Here is a 22,724-nt window from a genome sequence, read left to right on the forward strand (position 1 = left end):
TCACATCCGATTTTGATGAAATTTTCAGTGTTATGCTTGTTGGATTTTTCTCTTTTTATTCAAATCAACTTTTCGTTGGGGTGGAATTGTCCTTTAAGAACAGCTGGTGATCTTTTCTTGTGGTAAATGATATTCACCATTAAATGTTCATTGGTAATTGTTTAGCGCGTAAGAAAGGTTCACCAGTCATTCTTAAAGTCGCTCCTAACTTACAAAGAATTTTATGAAACACCAGATTCTTAAATAAAAGCCAGAAGCTTCTGTAATCTATGAGGCATTTTGTACAACACCCAAGACTGAATTACTGCAAGCACTTAATATAATACTTGCTGTAAAGCTCAGCATCGGAGGAAATGCCTATTTGAGGAATATTGTTATTAAGGTTGAAGGAGGCCTCTAGTAATAAAAGAAAAAAATTGTAGATTTAATGATGACTCACCCCTTCAGGTCTGCGACACATCTCTTTCAGAACATCCTGGAAATCAGCTTTGAAAAGGTTTCTGTTATATGTATTAAAAAGAGGAGAATATACAATTTCATAATCATATATGTATAACTTCATAAAAAACAATAATTTTTCACAATAATTTCAAAGATAATGCAATAAACATTTAAAAGAAATTTGTTTCCCCTCTTTTAATAATACATACCCCTTGTGGTATTATGAGTTTGTGGTACAAAAGGACCCCCCCCCCCTCCTTTTTTTTCTTTGCTGTCAGATTTCCTGGGACTATTTAAAAGGTTAAAATCTTTCTTTTCTAACTGGTCAGATTTTTGGGTGAAAGTGTTGTCCAGATCAAGGGTTTTACAAAGTTGACCTCCTAAAAAACCCACACACAGGGTTTGAACAAGAGTTCAGCGAGCCTGAACTAGTGGTCTTACCCAATGATTGTGTCGTTCTTGAGACTTCCGACCTTATAGCGCTCGTAATTCACATAGAGTACATTCCTGATCAGTGTCAAACAGTTACTAAGTGTCTCTGCATTAGTTCTGTCAATGGGATAAGTTCCAGCCTAAAGAGGACATGAAGAAAGCAGATAGATGGACATACTTGAATAAACAGTAAACCGTTCAATTTTTGACAGTCTAGTTCAAAAATCAAAATAACAATTTTTTCTCTCGTTATTTTGTGCCACTTATGATTTATTGAGATCAATAATGATACGATGGTGCACCTGACTGCCATAAATAAAGTGTTGATTATTTGCTTTATATATTTCACATTTGGAATTATTTAACACAGAATGAAAGATAAATCTCTATTATGAGGAGGAAAAAAGATACTTAAGCTAAAAAAATGCCAACTTTCCAGAAAATATAGTATTAGCAATTTTCAAATAAGATCAATAATAATTACAATAATGATAATAACAAGCAGGTAACTCATAAAGCCTCAAATCCATTTTGAAGAGTGCTCAAGACTCATGAAAAGTAACAAACTAAACATAAAGGTTTTAGCTGATTTTTAAATGGGGAGCAAACTGACAATAAAAGCAACATGTTGTCTTGAAATAAACATTTTTAAGATGATACAGGGAATAACCGGGGGGAATAACTTAACTTAGCCTTTAGTTTTATTTATATAGAGATTCAACTAAAATGTTTCTGAAAGAAAACATACATGTTTGCTACTTGGTCGGTACCATTGTGTAATAAATGTACTGAATAGTGAATTATTAGTGTGTTATCATTGAAGTGGGCCTACATGTACATTACAAGACTACACTGCTATTAAGAATGTTATTATGCTGGCCAGATGAGAATAGTAGAAGACTTGAAATGGTGCTCTTAAAAGTTAAAGAAAGTAGTTGCAGGCTTGCAGCAAGCAATTATTTCATGAGAAAGTCTTCTAAATCAGTGTTAATTGTCACCATATCATATATCTAGATCTGGTACATTAATGTAAACTTTTCTTTGTGAAATCATGAAATATTAGCTCAAAACCGAGAATTCTGATGATCACTAACACAAAAAATAATAATTGTTTGAAAAAAAAACACCCGACATTTGATGGAATTCCGTGCTTATTTTGCTCATTTATATCAATTACACATTTTCTTCCAGGGCCAATTGGCACTTTATACATTTACGTACAAACTCTTACATGTACATGTAGGTGACAATTTTATTGAATTCTGTTTGAACTCCTTTTGAGATCGTTACTACAACTGATATTTATCTTTTCTTTTTTCTATAAATTTTTGTATAAATTGCTTTAAAAGGCTAGAATACATGCCTCTTCGATGATCAGTGCCATTTGGCTGACAAGACAGTTTATGACCATCGGCTGAGTGAATTCTTTCTTGATAGTCACCAGCATCTTCTGAAGTTCATGCCTCTTCTGATAATCTTCTTTAGTTAGCTTCTTGACGATCGGCATGACAACCTCTAATGGCATCGACAGGTGCATTAATAATCTGTGAGAAAGTAGATTCATGGACACACTTCAAACACGGAAGAAGACTTGAACTCAATGGAACTTTCCTTTAAATCTTTAGTTCTGGTGTATGCCCTAAGTTATGTATATGCCACTATTCACATTACTAGATTTGAAAGTATATATCTGCCTTTAATAAAATGGTTAAATGGTGTGAACGGATATAAACCAAATATAAGTTTTATTGGTCAATTTAAACAATTTTACATCAAAATTTATTTCGATCTGGGTGCCAAATCATAAAATATCTGCAATAAGCCTTTTCATAATTAAACCCCTTCTCAAGAATGGAATGGGCTGAAAATTTCTAGATATTTGTTAGGATTAAGTTTCTTATGTACATCTAATACATGTACATGTACATGTATATCTGAAAAGTGCTCAAATTTTCAAACAAGTGGAGCACCTCTGGCAGTCTCACATGCATCACATGATTCAATATAGCAGCAGTGCTGGCTTTGAAAACTACTATAAAATATTTGTAAAATAATTATTCACAAAAAACACCATTCATATAATGATACATGTACAATACTACATTCATTGACAATAAATGACATTTGACCTTGATCATGCGACCTAAAAAAGACTTGTCAGTGATACTTGATTACCCCTATATCCACATTTTATAAACTATATCTATAAAGCTTTGAAATTTATGACAGCAATCTAATAATTACCTCCAAACTGGCCAAAGTTCAATGAAAATAAATGACCTTTGACTTTGGTCATGTGACCTGAAACTCACATGAGATTTTCAGTGATACTTGATTACTGTACTCTTATGTCCAAGTTTTATGAACTACATGTAGATCCATACACTTTTTGATGGTTATTCAACAAATACCCCCAATATGGCCAAAGTTCATTTACCTTTGACCTTGGTCATGTGACCTGAAACTCGCACAGAATGTAGACCAATACATTTAGAGAGTTATGATGGTAATTCAACAAATACCTCCAACATGGCCAAAGTTCATTGACCTTAAATGACATTTGACCTTGGTCATGTGACCTGAAACTGGCACAGGATGTTCAGTGATACTCAATTACTCTAATATGTCCAAGTTTCATGAATCAGATCAATCAACTTTCAAAGTTATGATGGTAATTCAACAGATACCCCCAACATGGCCAAAGTTCATTGACCTTAGTAATGTGACCTGAAATTCGCACAGGATGTTCATTGATATTTGATCACTCTTATGTCCAAGTTTCATGAATCAGATCCATAAACTTTCAAAGTTATGATGGTAATTCTAAAGGTACCCCCAATTTGGCCAAAGTTCATTGACCCTAAATTACCTTTGACCTTGGTCATATGGCTTGAAACTATTAAGGCAGGATGTTCAGTAATACTTGATTAACCTTATGTCCAAGTTTCATGAACTAGGTCCATATATTTTCTAAGTTATGATGACATTTCAAAAACTTAACCTTATGCCGCCGGAAATAGAAAAAGAAAACATTTTATGTATGAGACTAGTTAAAAGTTGAGACATGTGACCCCCAAACAACAAAAATAAAGCCCTACCGTACAATGGCATCAAACACTTCAGGATCCTCTGTTGAGTGGCAAAGAATGGGGATTAAGTCCTGAAAAAAAATATGAACATTCATTTTAAGAATATTGTTTCTTTCAATCTTGATGAGGTCTTGTAAGATGTATTCATTCATTTAGGCCGACAAGTTCAATTATGTATCCCAATACAGGAAAAATCAACCCTAACAAAAATAAAAGGAGCATAAAGCTGAAAATTTCATCAAATCAGATGTACAACATTTTAATACATGTACATGTAGGTATGCACAGCATTATAGTAACTTTTGCAGATTTGACAAGAAGAAAACTCTTCATTGACCCAAACTGATTCATACATACTGATGTACAATTGGCAATTCAACATTTTTCATGGAGGAATCAGACAGTATAATTACGGGGGCAAAGAAAGTTTCATAATATAATTATAAAACACAAAAGAAACAATGAGGGTGATAGCATAACCCTTCCCCCCCCCCCCTCTTCTTCTACATATTCTACATGTACTGTATAAAAATTAATTTTTTGCCTTTTCATAGAACTTTAACAAAATGTACATGTACACGTTTGTTCATAATCATGTTCAAATTTTCTAAGTTATTGTTACATGTACTGTACAGTACTTTCAACAACGACAAAAAAAAATCGAACTAAAATCATGCTCACCATCTGAACGAGACGACTATTGGCCACACTGCGCCTTGCCTGGCACTTCACCTTGCTTTCTTGCAAGATGTTGTTCACCATGACATCCAAAACATCTGTAACAGATATCGATATTCAGCTTAAGCATACATGTACGTACTTGTACTTCATGAAAACTTGTTATTTAATATTAAACAAATGCACAATTTCTACAAGTTCACTACATGTACATGTACCAGCCAATCACATCAAATTATTTCAGTAGCTTTAAACTGTTTTGCAATTTTTTATGACTATTACAAGTTTGAGGAAACAGACTATAAAGGACAGACATTTACCTGGTTATCAGAATGAATCTTATGCATTTTAATACATACATCCTTTACTCACTCCCTTTGGGAGTGCATCTAAGCTCAAATGATCAGCATACATGTAGGCCTACAACATTCATTTTACATTGTACCGTACTTTACTGGGTACCCAAGTTACTTCTCTTCAAACCATTAACATTGAAATTAGACACATTTACTTTCCAATGGCTTCTTCAGAAAGTATGCTTTCATTAGCATGCAATGATACAAACAATGTAATCCACAAGAAAGTGATGGATGTAACTGACCGTAATGTATATCTCTGAAAAACTGGAAATCCCATGTAAGCAATTATTATTTCATTTAGCTTTCGGAGTGTAGGGGTAGGTCATCCCCTCACCCAAATATTAAGAAATAAACACATGTATAAATGTAGGCCTTTTTTAATTTAACCAAAACAATAAATAATCAAATTCAACATCATTTTGGAATGAACATAGGTTGGAAAAAGCATCCAAAGAGATATTCCCTGGGTATACTGCCACAGTGCTTACCCTTGCACTCCTCTGTAATGACATAGCTCGAATCTTCCTGGTAACCAAGATTGGTTGCCGTGGCATTTAAGCCACCTCCCATAATGAGCCACTCCATCTTTCTAAGTAATCGTTTGTAGGCGTCTGTTCTGAAAGAGATAAAAAGAGACCTGTACTTAGTGATATAAATTACTTGCCATCATTCAGACAAACTCAAAATCCCAGAAAACCAGGGGGATGTTTCACAAAGATTCAAAGTCACTGAAGGGCCTGGTCCCACTGGCTGACGGACACAAAACGTATTCATAACGGATACAGCTGGTATCAATTGGTTCAATTACTATGCAAAATTAAAATTACGTCATATATGCATTGCATAAGATTGGGAAAATTCGACCGTATATTGATAGAGATACCTCTGAAAGGCTGGTGCATGCTTTATTGCTTTTGTCATACGCCACTTAGACTATTGCAATTTAGTCTATTGTATGGAGTACATGTACCAGACACTCAACTCCAGAAACTTCAGGTCATTCAAAACTCGGCTGCTAGGATTGTTACCAGAACAAAAAGATATGAATCTGTATCATCTGTATTTAGGTCCTTGCATTGGTTGCATGTCAGGTCACATATTAGGTTCAAGATCTTAATACTTACTCTCTTTTCAGTGTTTTTGACAAATGGCTCCATCTTATCTGTCAGAGTTAATTGTAAAATATGAACCTGTTCGAAATCTAAGTTAGATCACTTCATAAAGGATTTTTTCCCTCTTGTTAAGCAGCGCGCGACACTGGCACCGGTACGACGGTCCCACACCAGTACAAATTGCTGTTGGGCCAGTAACTTTTCAGAAATAGCCAGATTTACTGGTCCCACATGACCAGTAAAAATTGAGAAATGGCTTTAATGAATTATGTTGTGTGTGTGTGTGTGTGTACTGTTTGTTTTTTTTTTTTTTTTGGGGGGGGGCAATAAAAGCAATACAAGACAGCAAAATAAACTCAAGTCTTTTTTTTATGTTTTTCTGTATTTTTTGGATCAGTAAATTTCAGGTTCGGACCAGTAAAAAATGGAAAAACTCAGTATCTATTGGTCCGAAATGGACAGGTTGGACCAGAAGAAAAAAAGGGTTAGTGTGGAGCCCTGTGTTAAGACAAAATGTTATGGCGAACCAGGGTTTGCGCACGCAGAGCCGGAACTCTGGAATACAGTAGTATCCAACACAATTTAAGGCAAGTTGATACAATTGGGCAATTTAAATCTGCATTGAAAACATACATACATGTATTTATTTAACTGAAAATAATATTATCAAAGCATTACCACTACCAGCAGCTTTCCCTCATCTGTTCTTCTTTTTCCTAACGTGCATTGAGACCTTTGTATTAAAGCTAGGTGTAATGCTCTATACAAAAACTGTTCTATCATTTTATTTATTATTATTCTAGTCATAAACTATTCGGGTCCTGAAATAGTGCAAGTGTCATACTCATACTTAGCATACTTGTACATGTAGCAGCACTAAGGAGTATCTTTACAATCCAATGTCATAATTGATTTATGAGCATGGATACTACTGTGGTGTAAAACATGTAAAAGCAACACACAGACATACTTCTTCTTCTGGAAACAGTACAGGCCACCGTCTGGTGTATTGTCGTACTGGTGAAGTGCAGTGTGCAAGTGTATGTACATTATCCGATAAAAAGTTGCTTACAGCGTGCAAGAATTAACTGTGCTTTTGGGGAGGGAGTTCCAAAGTCTTATCGAATCTGGGAAGAAGCTCCTCTGGTAGACATACATGTACATGTATGTTCTGGCAAAGGGAACAAAGATCTTCTGAGAATGACCTCTATGCAATCCACATGTCTATTACAGAGCTACATGTAGATGTACAGTATTGACCAGTAAAGCTGTTCTGAAATACAAGGCAATCCTTCTTCAGGTTCTCTAAGTCTGTCTGCTTCCAAAGGTAGATCTTTCTCTTCACAGGTTTGCGTCTGCTAGCTTTAATAGAGGACACCACCGACACAATATCATGATCCCCAATTCCAGGAAGGGAAGAACAATTGTCAACGAGGGTAGGTCTATTCGTAAGGAAGAGGTCAAGAAAGCTGTTCTGCCTTGTTGGAAAATCTACAATTTGTTCAAGCCCACAGTACTTATGAAGCATGTCCAAGAATCTCATGTTGACAGCATTTTGATATTGGTTCCTGTCAATAACTAGGGTAGTCCAATTGATGTCAGGGAGATTTAAATCCCCTCCAAGCCACAAAACAGCGTTGCGGTACTCAGCGTTAATATCCTCTATCACTTCACAAAGGTCATTCATGTAAGCAATTGAACTGGATGGTGGGCGATACATAGCACAGATAACTAGGGATTGGTGCCTGTCAAGATGAAGTTTTATAAAACTGCTTCTATCTCCCGATCCAGTCTGTAGGTTGGACGCTCAAATACAAGGTTGTTCTTTATTGCAATGCATACTCCTCCATACCCATCAAGACGATCCTTCCAAACTACATGTACATCGTAGCCTGGGGGGAACAATTCTGAACTGCATATGAAACTGTTAAGCCATGTTTCAGAGCCAAGAATAATATCAGGATCAGTAGAGTCAATACTATTTTAGATCTTAGTCTTAGATCTAGATCTGAATGATGACATTGGATTCTAAAGGTAGGCCATGACGTGAGACTTGAGAGGAGTCACGAAAGCTTAGAAATATGATTCTAACTTAAATGCAAAATACTTAAAATATCATACAACATAGTTTTGCATTAAGAATTGATAAGAATTGATTTTCTGACAGAAATAAGATATACCGGTATACATGTATGAAAAGAGCAAATAAAAACTTAGAATTTACTCATGATGAAGAAAATATCACCCCAATTTTTAATTACATCATTATTAATCAAGAATATCTTCACCCGTCCAGCACACATCCAGAATCATGATGTAATTTGTCACACACAAAAATAATTGTTTTTCACAGAGGGGTATGCGGCAAGTGTGATGCAAAGAAAACGGTTGGTAAATATACAATAATTTTTCCATATTCATAATTTTCATATTTGGAATAGCAAGTGTGAATTTTTCTTAATTGTATTTCCTCTAATTGTCATTTTTAAAGCACTAAAATAAAGGTGTCTGGCAATATTAGGATACACTGCCATACATTACACTTTATGCAGTCATGTCACTGTACAGAGTACCTCAAGAGATATTCGTGTAGGCTCCACTCCACTTCCGTACTACACTAAGCTACATGTACGCCTAGCTACCTACCCGGATAAGTGTAGCAGTAGTGAAGTCGAGCCTATCCTACACGAACATCACTGGAGGTTGTACATGTATGTATGGCAAGTTCCCCCAACCAAGTTCGCACAGTCCCCCGTGTCTGCGCACACGCGTATCTGCGCGATTCTAGTAGGCCTAATAGTAATAAAGAAGATACGCAACAAACACACTTTACACATTATGCAATATAGACAGATATTTTAAAATCTGCCTTAAAATAGTGGGAAAATCCTGATTTTAGGGCATTTCATGTGACGACCTCAAAATGCAGCCCTTCTTCTCATTAAAATCCCTGAATTGTGCACAAAGTCAATGACAATGGGATACGGTACCATACTAGTACTAGTACCCTAGACCAAAAGCTTCGGTCTCTGTTATGTTGGTTGTTCAGCTGAACTCCGTTGGCTTCACTCACCAAATACAGAGACCGAAGTTCTAGCGCGATCTGTACAAGGGACTCAATGGCCATATGTTTATGTGTATTAAATAAGTTCGGATAAAACAGGGCAGTGAAGTTGCGCGACAGCCGAGGTAAGTCACTGTTTTTTGTTCCTTTTAACTTGATTTTCCCCGTTTTTTGGCAATTAATGCCAAGAGGGAATATTAATTTGCATTTCGGTCGCATTAATTTTCAAAAGTTTGATTCATTAAAGACAAAAATTGAAGAGCCCCGACGGGGGGATTTTGCATTGTAAGTCCCCTAATGGTGGCTGCACGATAGCGAGCCGTCTGTGTATGAGGAGAAATTTAAAAAATAAAAAAATGTTAAAAAACTCCTCGAAACAGACGGCTGCCAGCTGTCTACTAGTACCCATACTCCATTTTGACTTGTTTTTTCAATCTGAAATCGACTGCCCGAGGTTTTTCCCAAGAAATTCCTATATTTCTTTCAAATTTTTATGAGATATTTGGTACACTTAATCATAATAATATGAATAGGAACAATATTAACTGAAAGATTTTGTGAAATAAAAAGAAATTCATGTTAATTCTTAACTCAAATTGTTAGGTGCATGCACCATGATGCACAGACTTGGGGACCACCACCATCATCAATCATCATGATTGATAATGATTTTTTTAGAAAGACAAACTCCTTGCATAAAATTGCAAGGATTAATTTACAATACAGTGCAGTCATTAACAATTTATGAAGTTTACTGTAGCAAATACAAATATATCTACAACGTAAGATCATACTATGCTACTCACACTCAAACTTCAAAAGATACAGTGATACTGATAGTGATAGACAGGAGATCAGAGTTCTAAATCAAATCACCGATCGAACGGAAAGATCTGCCTGGTTTCTTCGCTTCGGCTATGCTAGTTGCTACGCTGTCCTGGCCTGTGCTATGCCGTAATTCCCAAATCCGAATAAATGCTGAATAAACGATGAATATATCCAAAACTTGCAGGACATATTTCAATTCCAATTGTTCGGGTCTCAAGATTTAAAGTACGAAGAGTAGTTGTGGACAACTTCCTCGGTTTAGCATGATCAGCAATCGTTCTCCAAAAAGGATAGATCTAGCCTAATCCAAAGTTGACAAAAAAGATAACGCCAGTGCCACAAAAAAGCCGACGTTTCGTAAGGCGTACACACACAGAATACAGCTAATACTCGTGTGTATTTATTCCGCATACGTAACACCGCGGCCAGCTGCGCCATAGAGCTATGCTCCGACGCGACTTGCGATTGCAGGAGAGGGGGGGGGGGGGGGCATTTATCGCACGTCGCTAGCGCTGAGCATGGTACACGTGCTGGCAATACACGTGTACCGGTACTAAACATGTTTACCATTGCTGAAGCCGAGGCGGATTCGATTTCAGTGCGCTGAATTGCTCAGAGCGCCGCGCGTTGTGCGTGCATGTACGTTCACATTAGAAATACAGATCTATGATTATGATTGACGACAACGGTCGCCAGGATCGAGTTGCCATTTTTTTTTTTTTTTTTTTTTTTTTTTTTTGGGGGGGGGTCTTCTTCTTCTTCCTCCTATTTTTCTTCTTCTTCTTAATTCTTCATAATGGTTAGTCGCGTGCATTTGAGTGTCCGAAAGTCCACACACACAGCTTCATTGAGGGAACAGTGGTTTTCATGAACGTAATATTGCAGAAGTCCGGGTATATCTTTATATAATCTCACATCAGATTGATAATGTTGTGAAAATTTGTTCCAATTTCATTAATTTGATGTAAATATTATTACAATTAATTCACTATTTACGTCTCGCTGTTCATTTGAAAGTGTCCATGTTCACAATTCTCTTAGATAAGATAGATAAGATAAGATATTTATTCGTCTTTCTTTGCACATACATTTTATCTTACAAGTGTGATTTCACATTCTACAAATGAAAATCATGCAACCATAAATCATTGTTACAGTAGAAAAAAAGAAACACAGCAAATAACTAATTACGTATTGAGAGGAAGACAAGGAGAACCCCTGAAAAAGCACTGTGTAAGGCTAGGGCGATCCTTTGTTTCAAGTACATGACTGAATATATATAGTATTCAGTGTGTACATGTAATATCTTTAGAAATACAAAAGAAACAAAACAACTTAAAAAATGCAACAACAATCAAACAAAAAAGACAAACTAAATCTAATCAATGACAAAAAACACACACTAAAAAGAATAGAATACATTGCTTGAATGTACAATTATGAAGTCTAATAAACTAACAACAATATGATATAATTAAGTGATATATGATGGAAGAAGAAATAAGTATGGATAACATGGCATGAAAAAAAGAGGAAGATCGTATATGTATAATAATAATAGTAAAGTAAAAAACCAAAACATGATGACAAAGGTAAAAGAAACGTATACACAAGAAAAGAATACGAAAGGAAAAAAAAAACATGGGCTGACCCTCTGCAGAAGAAACCAGTTAGACAAGATACAAGATAAATAAGAAAGGAAACAAAAAACATGGGCTGACCCTCTGCAGAAGAAACCAGTTAGACAAGATACAAGATAAATATTATGGCAAACGGTCTGAAATCACCCATATTTTCGAGACACTGGCACGTTTGTTTTCCTTCTGGAATATCCCTAAGGCCTTAAAAAAGGTTGAGATTGATTGTCATCTCAATGCTGAATAGATTACCTACAGTTTGGTGTATAATACTTTATGACTGGTATAATGGTTACATCTCATTTTTTCCCAAAACTTTGAGATCGAGCAGGCATAACATGGCATATTTCTGTGTACAACGTCACGTGATTAACGTCTGATAGTTTCTGTTCCTAAACCCTTTTTATTTGAAACAATTAATACATTCCAAACAAACTTAATTAACGCATTTAATGTTGAAAGTAACAATTTTATTGTACTATATATGAAGCTTTGTTTACTGATATTTGTAATATAGCTACAGTTTGAGGAAGCAAATATCGAGTCCGGAATTGATTTTGATTTGCAATAGGGTCTGCGTAAGTAAATATACTATGGAGAAAATAAAACGTTGCTATGCATTTTACATGCAATGACATTCTGGTAACGAAAGCCAAACCCCATTGGGAGCCTATCAAGAGTTATATAATTTTATTCGAAATTATCGCTATCATTTCCACTGATCTTTTGAAAAACAAAAAGACAGAGGATACATTGTTCTAAAGGTTGCATTAAAAGACGTCCTTGTACATTGTAGCCTATACCCTTTACTATTTTGCGTTGCTTGTCAAAGTAAGCCCATCACTTTCCTTTGACTATATTAGTCTATTTAAAATATCCTTTTGATAACGCCCCTTCTGTAAAATGGGCGCTTTTGCTGAATATTGAATCAGCTTATATTTTCATTAACGTCCTAAGATAAAGGAAGCATAAAGATTAAATGAAGAGAAATCCTGACAAATTAAAGCCATCCCTATCATGCCTATCCCCATCGAAACCTATAAGAAGTTACACGACTAATTATCTTATTAATAACATTCGTGCTACACTGTAAAAGCACTTCAATACTTATTGTTCTCTTGGATAAGAAGTAGAAGACCCTACTTTACTGGTTACATTAGCATTTAGAACATCAAAGCCTTTCCCAATGGGAGCCCCCATGGCATTTCTAGTACACGAGCACACATCAAAATATATTATTGCTCGTAACATATTCTTTCATTTAGATGGGTATTGGTACATTTTCCACTACCTTCCTTGAATGTAATACAAAATATGAAGAGGTTCCATTGGAAAGGGTGCCTTTACTATACATTAGCTAGCCATGCATGGTAAGTTGGTAACTATTAAAATGTAAGAGGAATGCTTTTTGCCCCAAATGAGGTCACAAAGTGTAGTAAGGAAGGATGAGGGAACCATGAAGGTATACGCTCTGTGCCATGAATTTTCTACATGCAACTTGTGAAATGATGCCTCCTATAATATGTAGAATTGTGTGTGGGGGGGGGGGGGTAGGCCTACTTCGACAGGCACACAATTTTGGATATGCTTCAATGTGCCGGATTTTCTCTACCTGTAACTTGCAGACAAGCAGATCGAGTGTCCCCTCTATGTTTTTTAAGAAATCAATAAACAAATGGAAGTGACTTTTCCATGTAGAAAAACGTTTTGGCCCAATTGAGAGTTCCAAAAGGACGCTGGTTCAGAAATAGAGTCAAACGTGGAATGAGATGTGATACTTTCGACAGGCAGGCTCCTTTGTGGTATAGGATCTAATGAACGTCATGAAATCGACAGAGCAACGTCTCCTCTATCTATTAAACAGAGGTTCCATAAAACTAAAATTTGCTTTACTAGGTGTTAAAGACGTCTTTTTGCCACCGTGGAGGCTACAAAAACATGAAATATTTCAATATAGTCAAAATAAGGAAAGGGGTGGGGAACTAGCTAGCTCCCTTGGAAGTAGGCTTTAATTTGACAGAATTTCTTATTTATATATCCTGTGCACTAGAACAATGCCTCCTCCATGCAGGGCACTGTGGACGATATTTTACAGGGGTGCTGATGTAAATTTGAAAAGCAAAAAAGGTTCAAATATAAAATGAAGGTCGTTTTGGTCCCAAGAAATTTAACAAGCAAAGAAACAAAAAGTATTGCACTACAAAATGAAGGTTATTTTGGTAACGTTTTTTCCGTTTTGTCACATCTGCCGGAATTCCAGGGAGTGCTGTCTATGGAGAATAATACACGTAGCGGCCTCCCCCCCCCCCCCCGAAAATCTTGAGGATGCTTCAACCCCCGCTTCCCAGTGCCAGGGCCTCCTCTATATTATGTAGATGCTGCTTAAGTGCCCCTTTCCAGAGGGCTTCATTTAGACGGTATTCACAATATATATTGTCAAAACAAAATAAAGGGTGGGGCAACTTTGACAGGCCCCGTCATGTACACGGACTTATTTTCAAGCGATATAAAACAATGCCTTCTCTGGGGTTTTTTTCCAAGAGGAGAATGTAAAGCGGCTTTACTGTGTAGTAGAAATGAATGCTGCATAGTCCCCAACAAAATATTTGAAAGAAATTACAGTAATGTATGTGGTAGCAAGATAAGTTTTTTTTTCGATGTCGTATGTTTCTTTTTACCCTTGTCTGTCTTTTTGTTTCCTTTTAGTCTTTATCCTCAGTCACATTTGATTTTGTCATACCCAGTAGCAGATCCAGCTTTCATGATGAGGAGGGAGGAAAACATTAATTCATGTGTCCTGAATATAAATTACCATGCGAGAGCGAAGCCCGAGCTCAAATCTTTTGATATTTTCTATATTTAGACCTGAAAAGTGAACATGTTGAGCAGCTTTTGAAATCATCAACTAGATGCGTATCTATCCGGAGGAGCGCGAAGCGCGAGCTGAAATTTTTAATATACTGGCCTGCGAAAAGACCTTTTAAGAGTGATCCATGAATAAAACACAGACCTTACAAATTCAAAAATGCGAGCGCAAAGAGCTAGCTGAAATTTTTTGTTGTTCTACCTGAACAATCGATTGTTACCATGAAGATAATGGATGTCTAAATCACCCACCATGCGCACCATCATTATTGATAACCAAATATTTGAATTTAAACTTTGCTGTCCAAAAATTTAAACACTTGTCTAAAATGTTTAAACAACTACTGTGGGATTCACATCATAAACAGCGTTGTTTAAATAATTTGTAACAGTATAGGCTCTTAAAGTAAGGCCTACAGGGAATACCTCCCCTGATGTTGGCAGTTACGATACCCATTTTCACTGTATCCGCGTACATCGCCCAGTTGTGAAAAATAACCGTTAAAAAAGTGCTTCTGACCATGGAAATGAGTTGGCTCGTACTTTTGGGTGAAAAAGGGTTATTATTGTAATTTTTCTGAAAACTTTGCGTGTGATTCAAGTGAAACCATGCCACTAATAAGCCTTAATTGCCTCTCATCGTGAAAAACCACAAGACAGCTCGATCTAGAGGGGTAATAAGGACAAAAAATAGGGAGAAAACTCCACCAAAACTGATGTGTGATTTAGTATGACTACACAATGGTCTTGGGCAGCAATGGCGGATCCAGGGGGGGGGGCACAGCTGGCTCGTGCCTCCCCCTTGAGAGCCATAATTAAAATTTGTGATGTAGATATACCCTTTTTACTCAAGTGTGAGGGGACTTTTTTCCTTTTTTTTTTGCTTGTCAAATTTTCCGCGGACGAAATATCCTTCAAATTTAGGTGAAAACTTTTTTTTGCTTGTCAAATTTCCATCGGGAAAATGCCCCCCCCCCCCTGGAAAATCCTGGATCCGCACCCGTCGTGCAGCATATATTGTGTATTGAACATGCAAATAACATTTATACTACTAATATAGCGGTAATAACATACTTTCATGACGATGATAATATAAGGTCATATTTACCCGGGGTACGTATAACCTCTTCAGTTCCGAACAAGTGGAGCGCCTCTGCCAGTCTCACCTACATCAAGCGATTCAATATAGCAGCAGTGCTGACTTTGAAAACTACTATAAACTAATTATTCACAAAAACACCATTCATATAATAATACAATACTATGTTCATTGACAATAAATGAAATTTGACCTTGATCATACGACCTAAGACTTGTCAGTCATGTCAGTGATACTTGATTACCCCAATATCCACATTTTATAAACTTTATCTATACACTTTGAAAGTTATGACAGCAACTTTGGTCATGTGACCTAAAACTCGGACAGGATGTTCAGGGATACTTGATTACTCTTATGTCCAAGTTTCGTGAATCAGATTCATAAACTTTCAAAGTTATGATGGTAATTCAGCAGATACACCCAACTTGGCCAAAGTTCATTGACCTTTGACCTTGGTCATGTGACCTGAAACTCGCACAGGATGTTCAGTGATACTTAATTACTCTTATGTCCAAGATTTATGAACTAGACCAATAAACATTCAAAGTTATGATGGTAATTCAAGAGATTCCCCCAACATGGTCTAAGTTCATTGACCCTAAATGACCTTTGACCTTGGTCTTGTGACCTGAAACTCAGGCAAGATCTTTAGTAATACTTGATTAACCTTATGGCCAAGTTTCATGAACTAGGCCTATATACTTTCTAGGTAATGCTATTTCAAAAACTTAACCTTTCGGTTAAGATTTGGTGTTGACGCCGCCGCCGTCGCCGTCGGAAAAGCGGCGCCTATAGTCTCACTTTGCTATGCAGGTGAGACAAAAACTGTTCACCCAGCGGGCCCTGCTAGCATCATAATGTTAGCTGGACTGCCTCACCCAATGACCTTATGATTATTACTCACCTGGACAGAGAGTGACAATTTTTGACAAACGCCTGGCAAAAGGACCCAAGTGCTGTGTTCCAGGGATTCGAACCCTGGAACTCGTGGTTTAGTCTAGAGACTAATCCACTCAAACTTGATAACACTTATTCCATTTGAATGCTTTATAGGCCCCTCTCACTAAGTAGACACACCCAATTTGTTTAATGTTATCATTGTAAAACAAAATGTTCATAAGTGAACGAAGTTTACTAATAAATTCAATTTAAATCGATACACAATTTAAGATGGAAAAAAAAAATGGAATGTACAAATTCTTTGAAAGTGTGCGAAATGATTTAGACCTATTTAAAGAGAAATTCCAGTATTTGCAGTAAACACTGATTTCATGAGAAAGTCTGTAAAACAAGGCTTAATTGTCAGTATATCATCGAGGATCTAGATCTGGTACAGTTACATAAACTGAACTTTGTGAAATCTTGAAATCTACGCTGAAAAATGTTCACACTGAAGATCACCAACACAGATAGGCACACGTGGGACAGTGTATTATTATTGCTAAAATAAAGACCCGACGGAAGTGACCGAATCCGCGCTTATTTTGCTTATTTCTCAGCAATCACACAATTTCTTCCAGAATCCTTTGGCACATATTTTTTATTCATACAAACAGACACTTAGGTGGTCATTATATTAGATTCTGTAAAAAGTCATTTTTAGATCGTTACCAAAACTGGAATTTACGGCTTTAAACGTCAGGGTTCAGAAGGGTTGAACCGAAGGAATGAGGGTGTGTGTGTGTGGGTGCTAATAATGTATAAAATCACAATTCCATTGTCATTTTCATGTTTTTGTACATGGTCACTGAAAAAATGGGGGCTTCTATGAGGGCATGTTTGCTCAGTGGTAAAGCGCCCGCTTCATCATGTTCATGAACGGGAGGTCGTGCCGATCCTTGGACGAGTCATACCAAAGACTTTAAAAATGGGACCTTCTGCCTTCTTGGTAGGCGCTCAGCATTTAGATTGGAGAAGATTAGAAATAACATGATAATGTTATGCTGGGCCCGCTGGTATAGGGCAGTTTTATAACTGAAAAACCGTTGGTACCCCGGGTAAATAAAACGTTATTATTATAAAGCCCCCTTCCCTCCGATTCCGCCCACTTTTTTCTATACGCTCTAAAAATCAAGATCAGTCGCATTATTTTTGTTATCGAATATTAATTTTGTTTAATGATGATTAGGCTTAGGATCAGTACATACCTCATCGTTGACTGTGCACCAACATAAAAAAACTATATATCCACAGAGAGAGGAAGGGGAGAATAACAAGTACCGATGTGAAGACGGCAAGAAACAAATTGTCGTTTTATCGTTGAATCATTTGGTTTTTGTTTAAACAATAACTATTTAACTAATGAAGGGATATATGAAGAATAAAAACACTAATGCGACCAAGATACGCAGCTGATCAAGATAAGGAGCTTGATTACTTGTAAACGAGAAGATTCACGTGAATAGATGACGAGTCACATTGCACGGAGAGAGCGAAATCGAATTCCCGTCGGAATTCGGATGTTTCTTTCTCTGGTATCGTTCCCCCGTTCCCTGAGGTTTTAGTCTCCCTTTTTAAGTCCTTTCTTTTCCACTTCCTTCCTTTATATTGTCAATCGTCCCCGTCCAAACAACTGGTGTGCAGATTGGAGGGGGGGGGGGGCATGGACCCCCGAGATTTACACGACCAAGAAAAAAGTTAGACCAAAACAAAACAAAAAAGGAAGTGAAATATAATAATATTTTCTGAATGTCGAAATTTATAGCAAAATTTGAAGTTTTGTATTAAAAACGTCAAATGTTTGTCCCATGCGTTATATCTGGCTCCTTCAATTTTTTGGCCCGTTAAGCTATGGCCCTAAGGAGTTTGAATACAACGGAAAGGGCTTTTACCCAGGGGCGTAATAGGGGTCGGTGGCCAGGAAGGGGGGGGCGGCAAGAGCCCAAAAAATTTCCAGTCATATCATAGGATGACATTTTTTTTTAGCATTAGGGCAAAGCAGCTCAATGCGTGATAAGTAAAAAAAAAAAGAGGGGGCACAGTATGGCGCGCGCGGCAAAAAGTTGCCTAATATAAGTCCCGAGCGAGCGAAGCGAGCAAGAAAGGTCACCTTTTCAAGAGAATCTAACTTTGAGATTGATTTTGACAAGGTATTCAGAAAATAACATCATATCTTACATCTTCCCTTCCTTTCCTTACATCTTTTATTTTTGTTTGTTCTTGGTGGTAGAGGGCCAGTGCTATGCGGATTGGTCCGGGGCAGTGGCGGCACCAGAATGCCAGTGCTATGCGGATTGGTCCGGCGCAGTGGCGGCACCAGAATGCCAGTGCTATGCGGATTGGTCCGGGGCAGTGGCGGCACCAGCATTTTTAACCTAGGGGAGGAAAAAAACATGGGGGGCACAATTTTTCAAAATCGAGCAAGAAGCTTGATCTATTTTTTCAATGTAGGCATTACTGACATAAAAAGGGACCTGTCTGTTAATGACTAGCTGTTTGAATTGCATCATGAAGATTATATCTCACCAAATATATAATGCGAGCGTGAAGATACTGACAATTTTTGATATCCTGAGATACCTGGACGTTCTAAGCACTTTTTGTTATCATGAGCTGGATGGTTATTTAACTAAACATTATTGATGCGAGCGCGTAGTGTGAGCTGAAAAATTTAGATTTATGAAAATTATGAATACGCAGGATGTGTATCTCGCTAAAACGTACAATGAAAACTATAATCGCGAGAAGCATATGCCTATACATGAGATTTTCGCGTCCCATGTGAACAGATAATTTACTTATAGTTACTGCGAGCGCGTAGCGCGAGCGAAATTTTGAATTTTATATAATGACCTGATAGATTGATGTTGACATATATTGTTGAGAGCTAACAGTGAATGGATGAGAATTTTTTTTATTTAAGAACGAAAAAGCTGTTTCGGAGCACTTTGCAGCTTTAGTAGGATGCTTATAACAACATTTATTGTAAATCTCTTTTTATTTTTCAAAATTTCGGGGGGGGGGTGGCGGCCAACTCACTGGGGGCAAATGCCCCCGTGGCTCCCCCTTGGTGCCGTCACTGGTCCGGGGCGGAGCCCCCGAACCTCATGATATTTTTAAACTTTGCAGATTTTTTTTTATCAAACCGCGAGTTCAAAGCAGTTGCGGATAATAAGGAAATACTTTGAGGCAGCACAACGTAGCAAATGTGGTAAAATTTGTAGAAAGTCGCCAGCGAACGAAGCGAGCCAGAAAAATTTGACTTTAAAAAAAAATATTTTGAATTTGAATTCTACTTATGTGATAGTAGCTTTGTAAATTTAGCCAAAGTAAACATTAAGAGACTTTTTATTGTAAATCTAGCAGGCGTAATCGCTCTAATCAATGTTATGAAATTATTATTTTTTTTTTGGGGGGGGGGGAATACCTCTTCCTGACTAATCTTGAAATGTACTTTTTCTTTTTTTTAAAGATTTTTTTCTTTGTATTTAAGTAGACATGTTTTATTCTTACGGATTTTTGTTGTAGCTAAATTTCATGTTTCTTTTTTTTTATATTTATGCATACTTTAATATTGTAAAATGACATAGTACGGCCATGCTGAAAAATAACTTTCTATCTGATAGCACTTTTTACATTGCGGTACTGAAATAAATGAACAATATTTATAAAACGATTTCCTATAGCCTTATGTAATTCACTCATATGACTAACGACAAAGGTAAATCACTATTACTATACTTGTACATGAATGAAGCATAGAACATGGATATTATTATTATTGCCTACTTCACCGCCCAACCAAACAGAAGAAAAAAAAGAAGAAAAAGTTTTTAGATTTTCCTCTGATCGTCATCGCTACTTTGATGCTGTATTTCCACTTCATTTTCCACGATGGATAACAAAACATCTCAAGATAACGATGATGAGTACTCAAGGGATTTGTTTTTCACTTTCAACAATTCTTTACTCTTATTTTAAAATAAATTGTTGTAAAAATAGCAGAAAATAATAAAATGTATTGATTAAGGTTTGAGGAAAATCCATTAAATATTAAGAATCTTATTACAATTTCATTTTTTTCATTTGTGACGTCATAAACGAGCAGCTGCTCCATAATATCATGTTATGGAATATGAAAATGCATAAATTTCATTTTTTAATGGTTCGTGATGATTTTCCTGGATTTTCATTCGCCGATATTTTGAAATATTTTTCCTGCTGTTTTTTACAATTAACATTTTGTCCCCATTAACGTGGGGGGGGGGGGGGAATTGATTATTGTTCGTATTTTCACCAACGTCCGAGGTCAGATTGTACAACACAAATAGCGAAAATTCCTGTTCATGTAATAGTAAGACATTTCATTTCGGTGAAAGAAATAGTGTTCTATTTACTCAGCTATGCCTATATAGTGCATTTTTTCTTTCACCTCATTCGAAATAAAGTATTATACAACTTCCAAGAATGTTCTGTAATCTGATTGGTCCAAATCGGATCACATGATATTCAGCGAGTTGCACTATTGCATCCAAAATGCACTATCCTGCACTCTGACGTCATACCTAAATGCACTAAAATACACGTACCATCACACTCAATTTAATGTAATAATCAACGTTTGAGCAATAGATGTTAGAAATCATCATTATCATCATCATCATCATCATCATGAATATGTCATTAACATTATTACCATCGTTCTTATATCTTTTTCATCGAGGTCCCTTTGTTATCATTTAGAGTTGCATATTCCCCTATACCTAAAAAAATACCATCATATCTCTACATCTGTACTTGGCTTACTAATACAAGTATAGTTGAGAATTATTCGCAACGCCAACATTAACATTCATAATGCATCCCTACGTTATAAGACACAGATTGGACCCGTTTCATAAAGGATTTGCAACTGTTGTAACTTTGCCATTATGGCAACTACTATGGTAACCTTGATTCTGATTGGTTGCTGAGCCCTGTTACCATGGTGGTTGCCATTATGGCAAAATTAAAACAGTTGCAAGTCCTTTATGAAACGGGCCCATGCCTTACTAGCCTGCGGCAAGCACATACTCGAATTTGTCATTTAAAAAAAATTGAACATGTCTAGAGTGAAGACTACACTCCAAACTCCCTGGCCCGTATTCTGAACAAAGGTTTAAATTAAACCCTGGTGGTTTAACTATGGAGAACCAATTGGGGCACAAATCCCTAACAGTACACATCCAATTTATTGACTCATTTGGCACTCAACTTTTTGGGGAATGATAACTGAAGTATTCTTAAGTATTTTTCTTCAATTTGAAAGCAACAGGAAACAAATAGTAAACATAAGAGATATACAATATAAATAAAATGTTTGGCTCCCCATAATTTTAGCGCTGAGTTAGACCGTGGTCTAAGTTAAACCCGACTTCAGAATACAGGCCCCTGTCTGTGTTAAAGGGGAATCCAGTCTTGGCCATAAAATGATATGTTGGGACGGAGAAAAATAAATTAAACAGAATGGTGAAAGTTTGAAAGAAATCGGACAAGCAATAAGAAAGTTATAGCTGCTTTAAAATTGAGATCACAAATACTATGTAGATTTCAAATTGGCAACTGGGTAAGTAAATTATGACAAGGGGCAAGGACAATTACTTTCCCATAGGCCATGTACTTGATTATCAGGGATTTGTGGTTTTCTCCTAAGTACCCATTCCCCTGGGGCAGTAATCTAAATATAACCCAGGTACTATATAGTAGTATATTGTTTTATGTCCTCATGAAGAAAAATATAATTTGAAATAAAACTTTTGGGAAAAATGACATTTTAGCCATAATATGTATTGGAGTACATGGAAGAGTAGTCCTTGCCTTACATCACTATGACATCACATATGCGGCCAACTTGAAGTCTTCATGGGTATAGTGATTACCAATATTTACAACTTTTTTACGGAGACACGATAAAAAACGCACCTATTCATTTAAAAATGCAAGTCAAATCATATTGGAGAGCTGAGAGGCTTTTGTCGAAAGTTGGTGGACCGTGACAGCATCGGAATCTCTTGACTCTGGACAACGACATATTTGCAATTGTTCGTCTGGTGCAAATCTTCCGATATTCTGCTGTCCCAGTCCACAAACTTCCGACAAAAGCATCTCAGCTCTCCATTTTTATTTTAAAATCGACGCG

At 36.7% G+C, this 22,724-nt stretch overlaps 1 protein-coding gene across 2 annotated transcripts in view; it reads right to left on the reverse strand.

Moving 5' to 3' along the window:
• The window catches only part of LOC129279022 (protein timeless-like), a 38,415-nt gene extending 27,810 nt beyond the window's left edge, over positions 1-10,605 (reverse strand). The window contains exons 1-7 of one of the 2 annotated variants that reach the window (XM_064110831.1): positions 9,982-10,605; positions 5,488-5,615; positions 4,644-4,738; positions 3,972-4,033; positions 2,237-2,417; positions 883-1,013; positions 440-500 (exon numbers count right to left, since the gene is read on the reverse strand). In XM_064110831.1, the coding sequence (XP_063966901.1) occupies positions 440-500; positions 883-1,013; positions 2,237-2,417; positions 3,972-4,033; positions 4,644-4,738; positions 5,488-5,584 (627 nt within the window). In that variant the 5' untranslated portion in view covers positions 5,585-5,615; positions 9,982-10,605. The remainder of the gene's footprint in view (positions 1-439; positions 501-882; positions 1,014-2,236; positions 2,418-3,971; positions 4,034-4,643; positions 4,739-5,487; positions 5,616-9,981) is intronic. The other variant, XM_064110832.1, reaches the window with a different exon arrangement.
• Positions 10,606-22,724: the final 12,119 nt, after the last annotated feature.

The sequence above is a fragment of the Lytechinus pictus genome, chromosome 16 (assembly GCF_037042905.1).
Source record: "Lytechinus pictus isolate F3 Inbred chromosome 16, Lp3.0, whole genome shotgun sequence".
NCBI classification, from domain to species: Eukaryota; Metazoa; Echinodermata; class Echinoidea; order Temnopleuroida; family Toxopneustidae; genus Lytechinus; species Lytechinus pictus.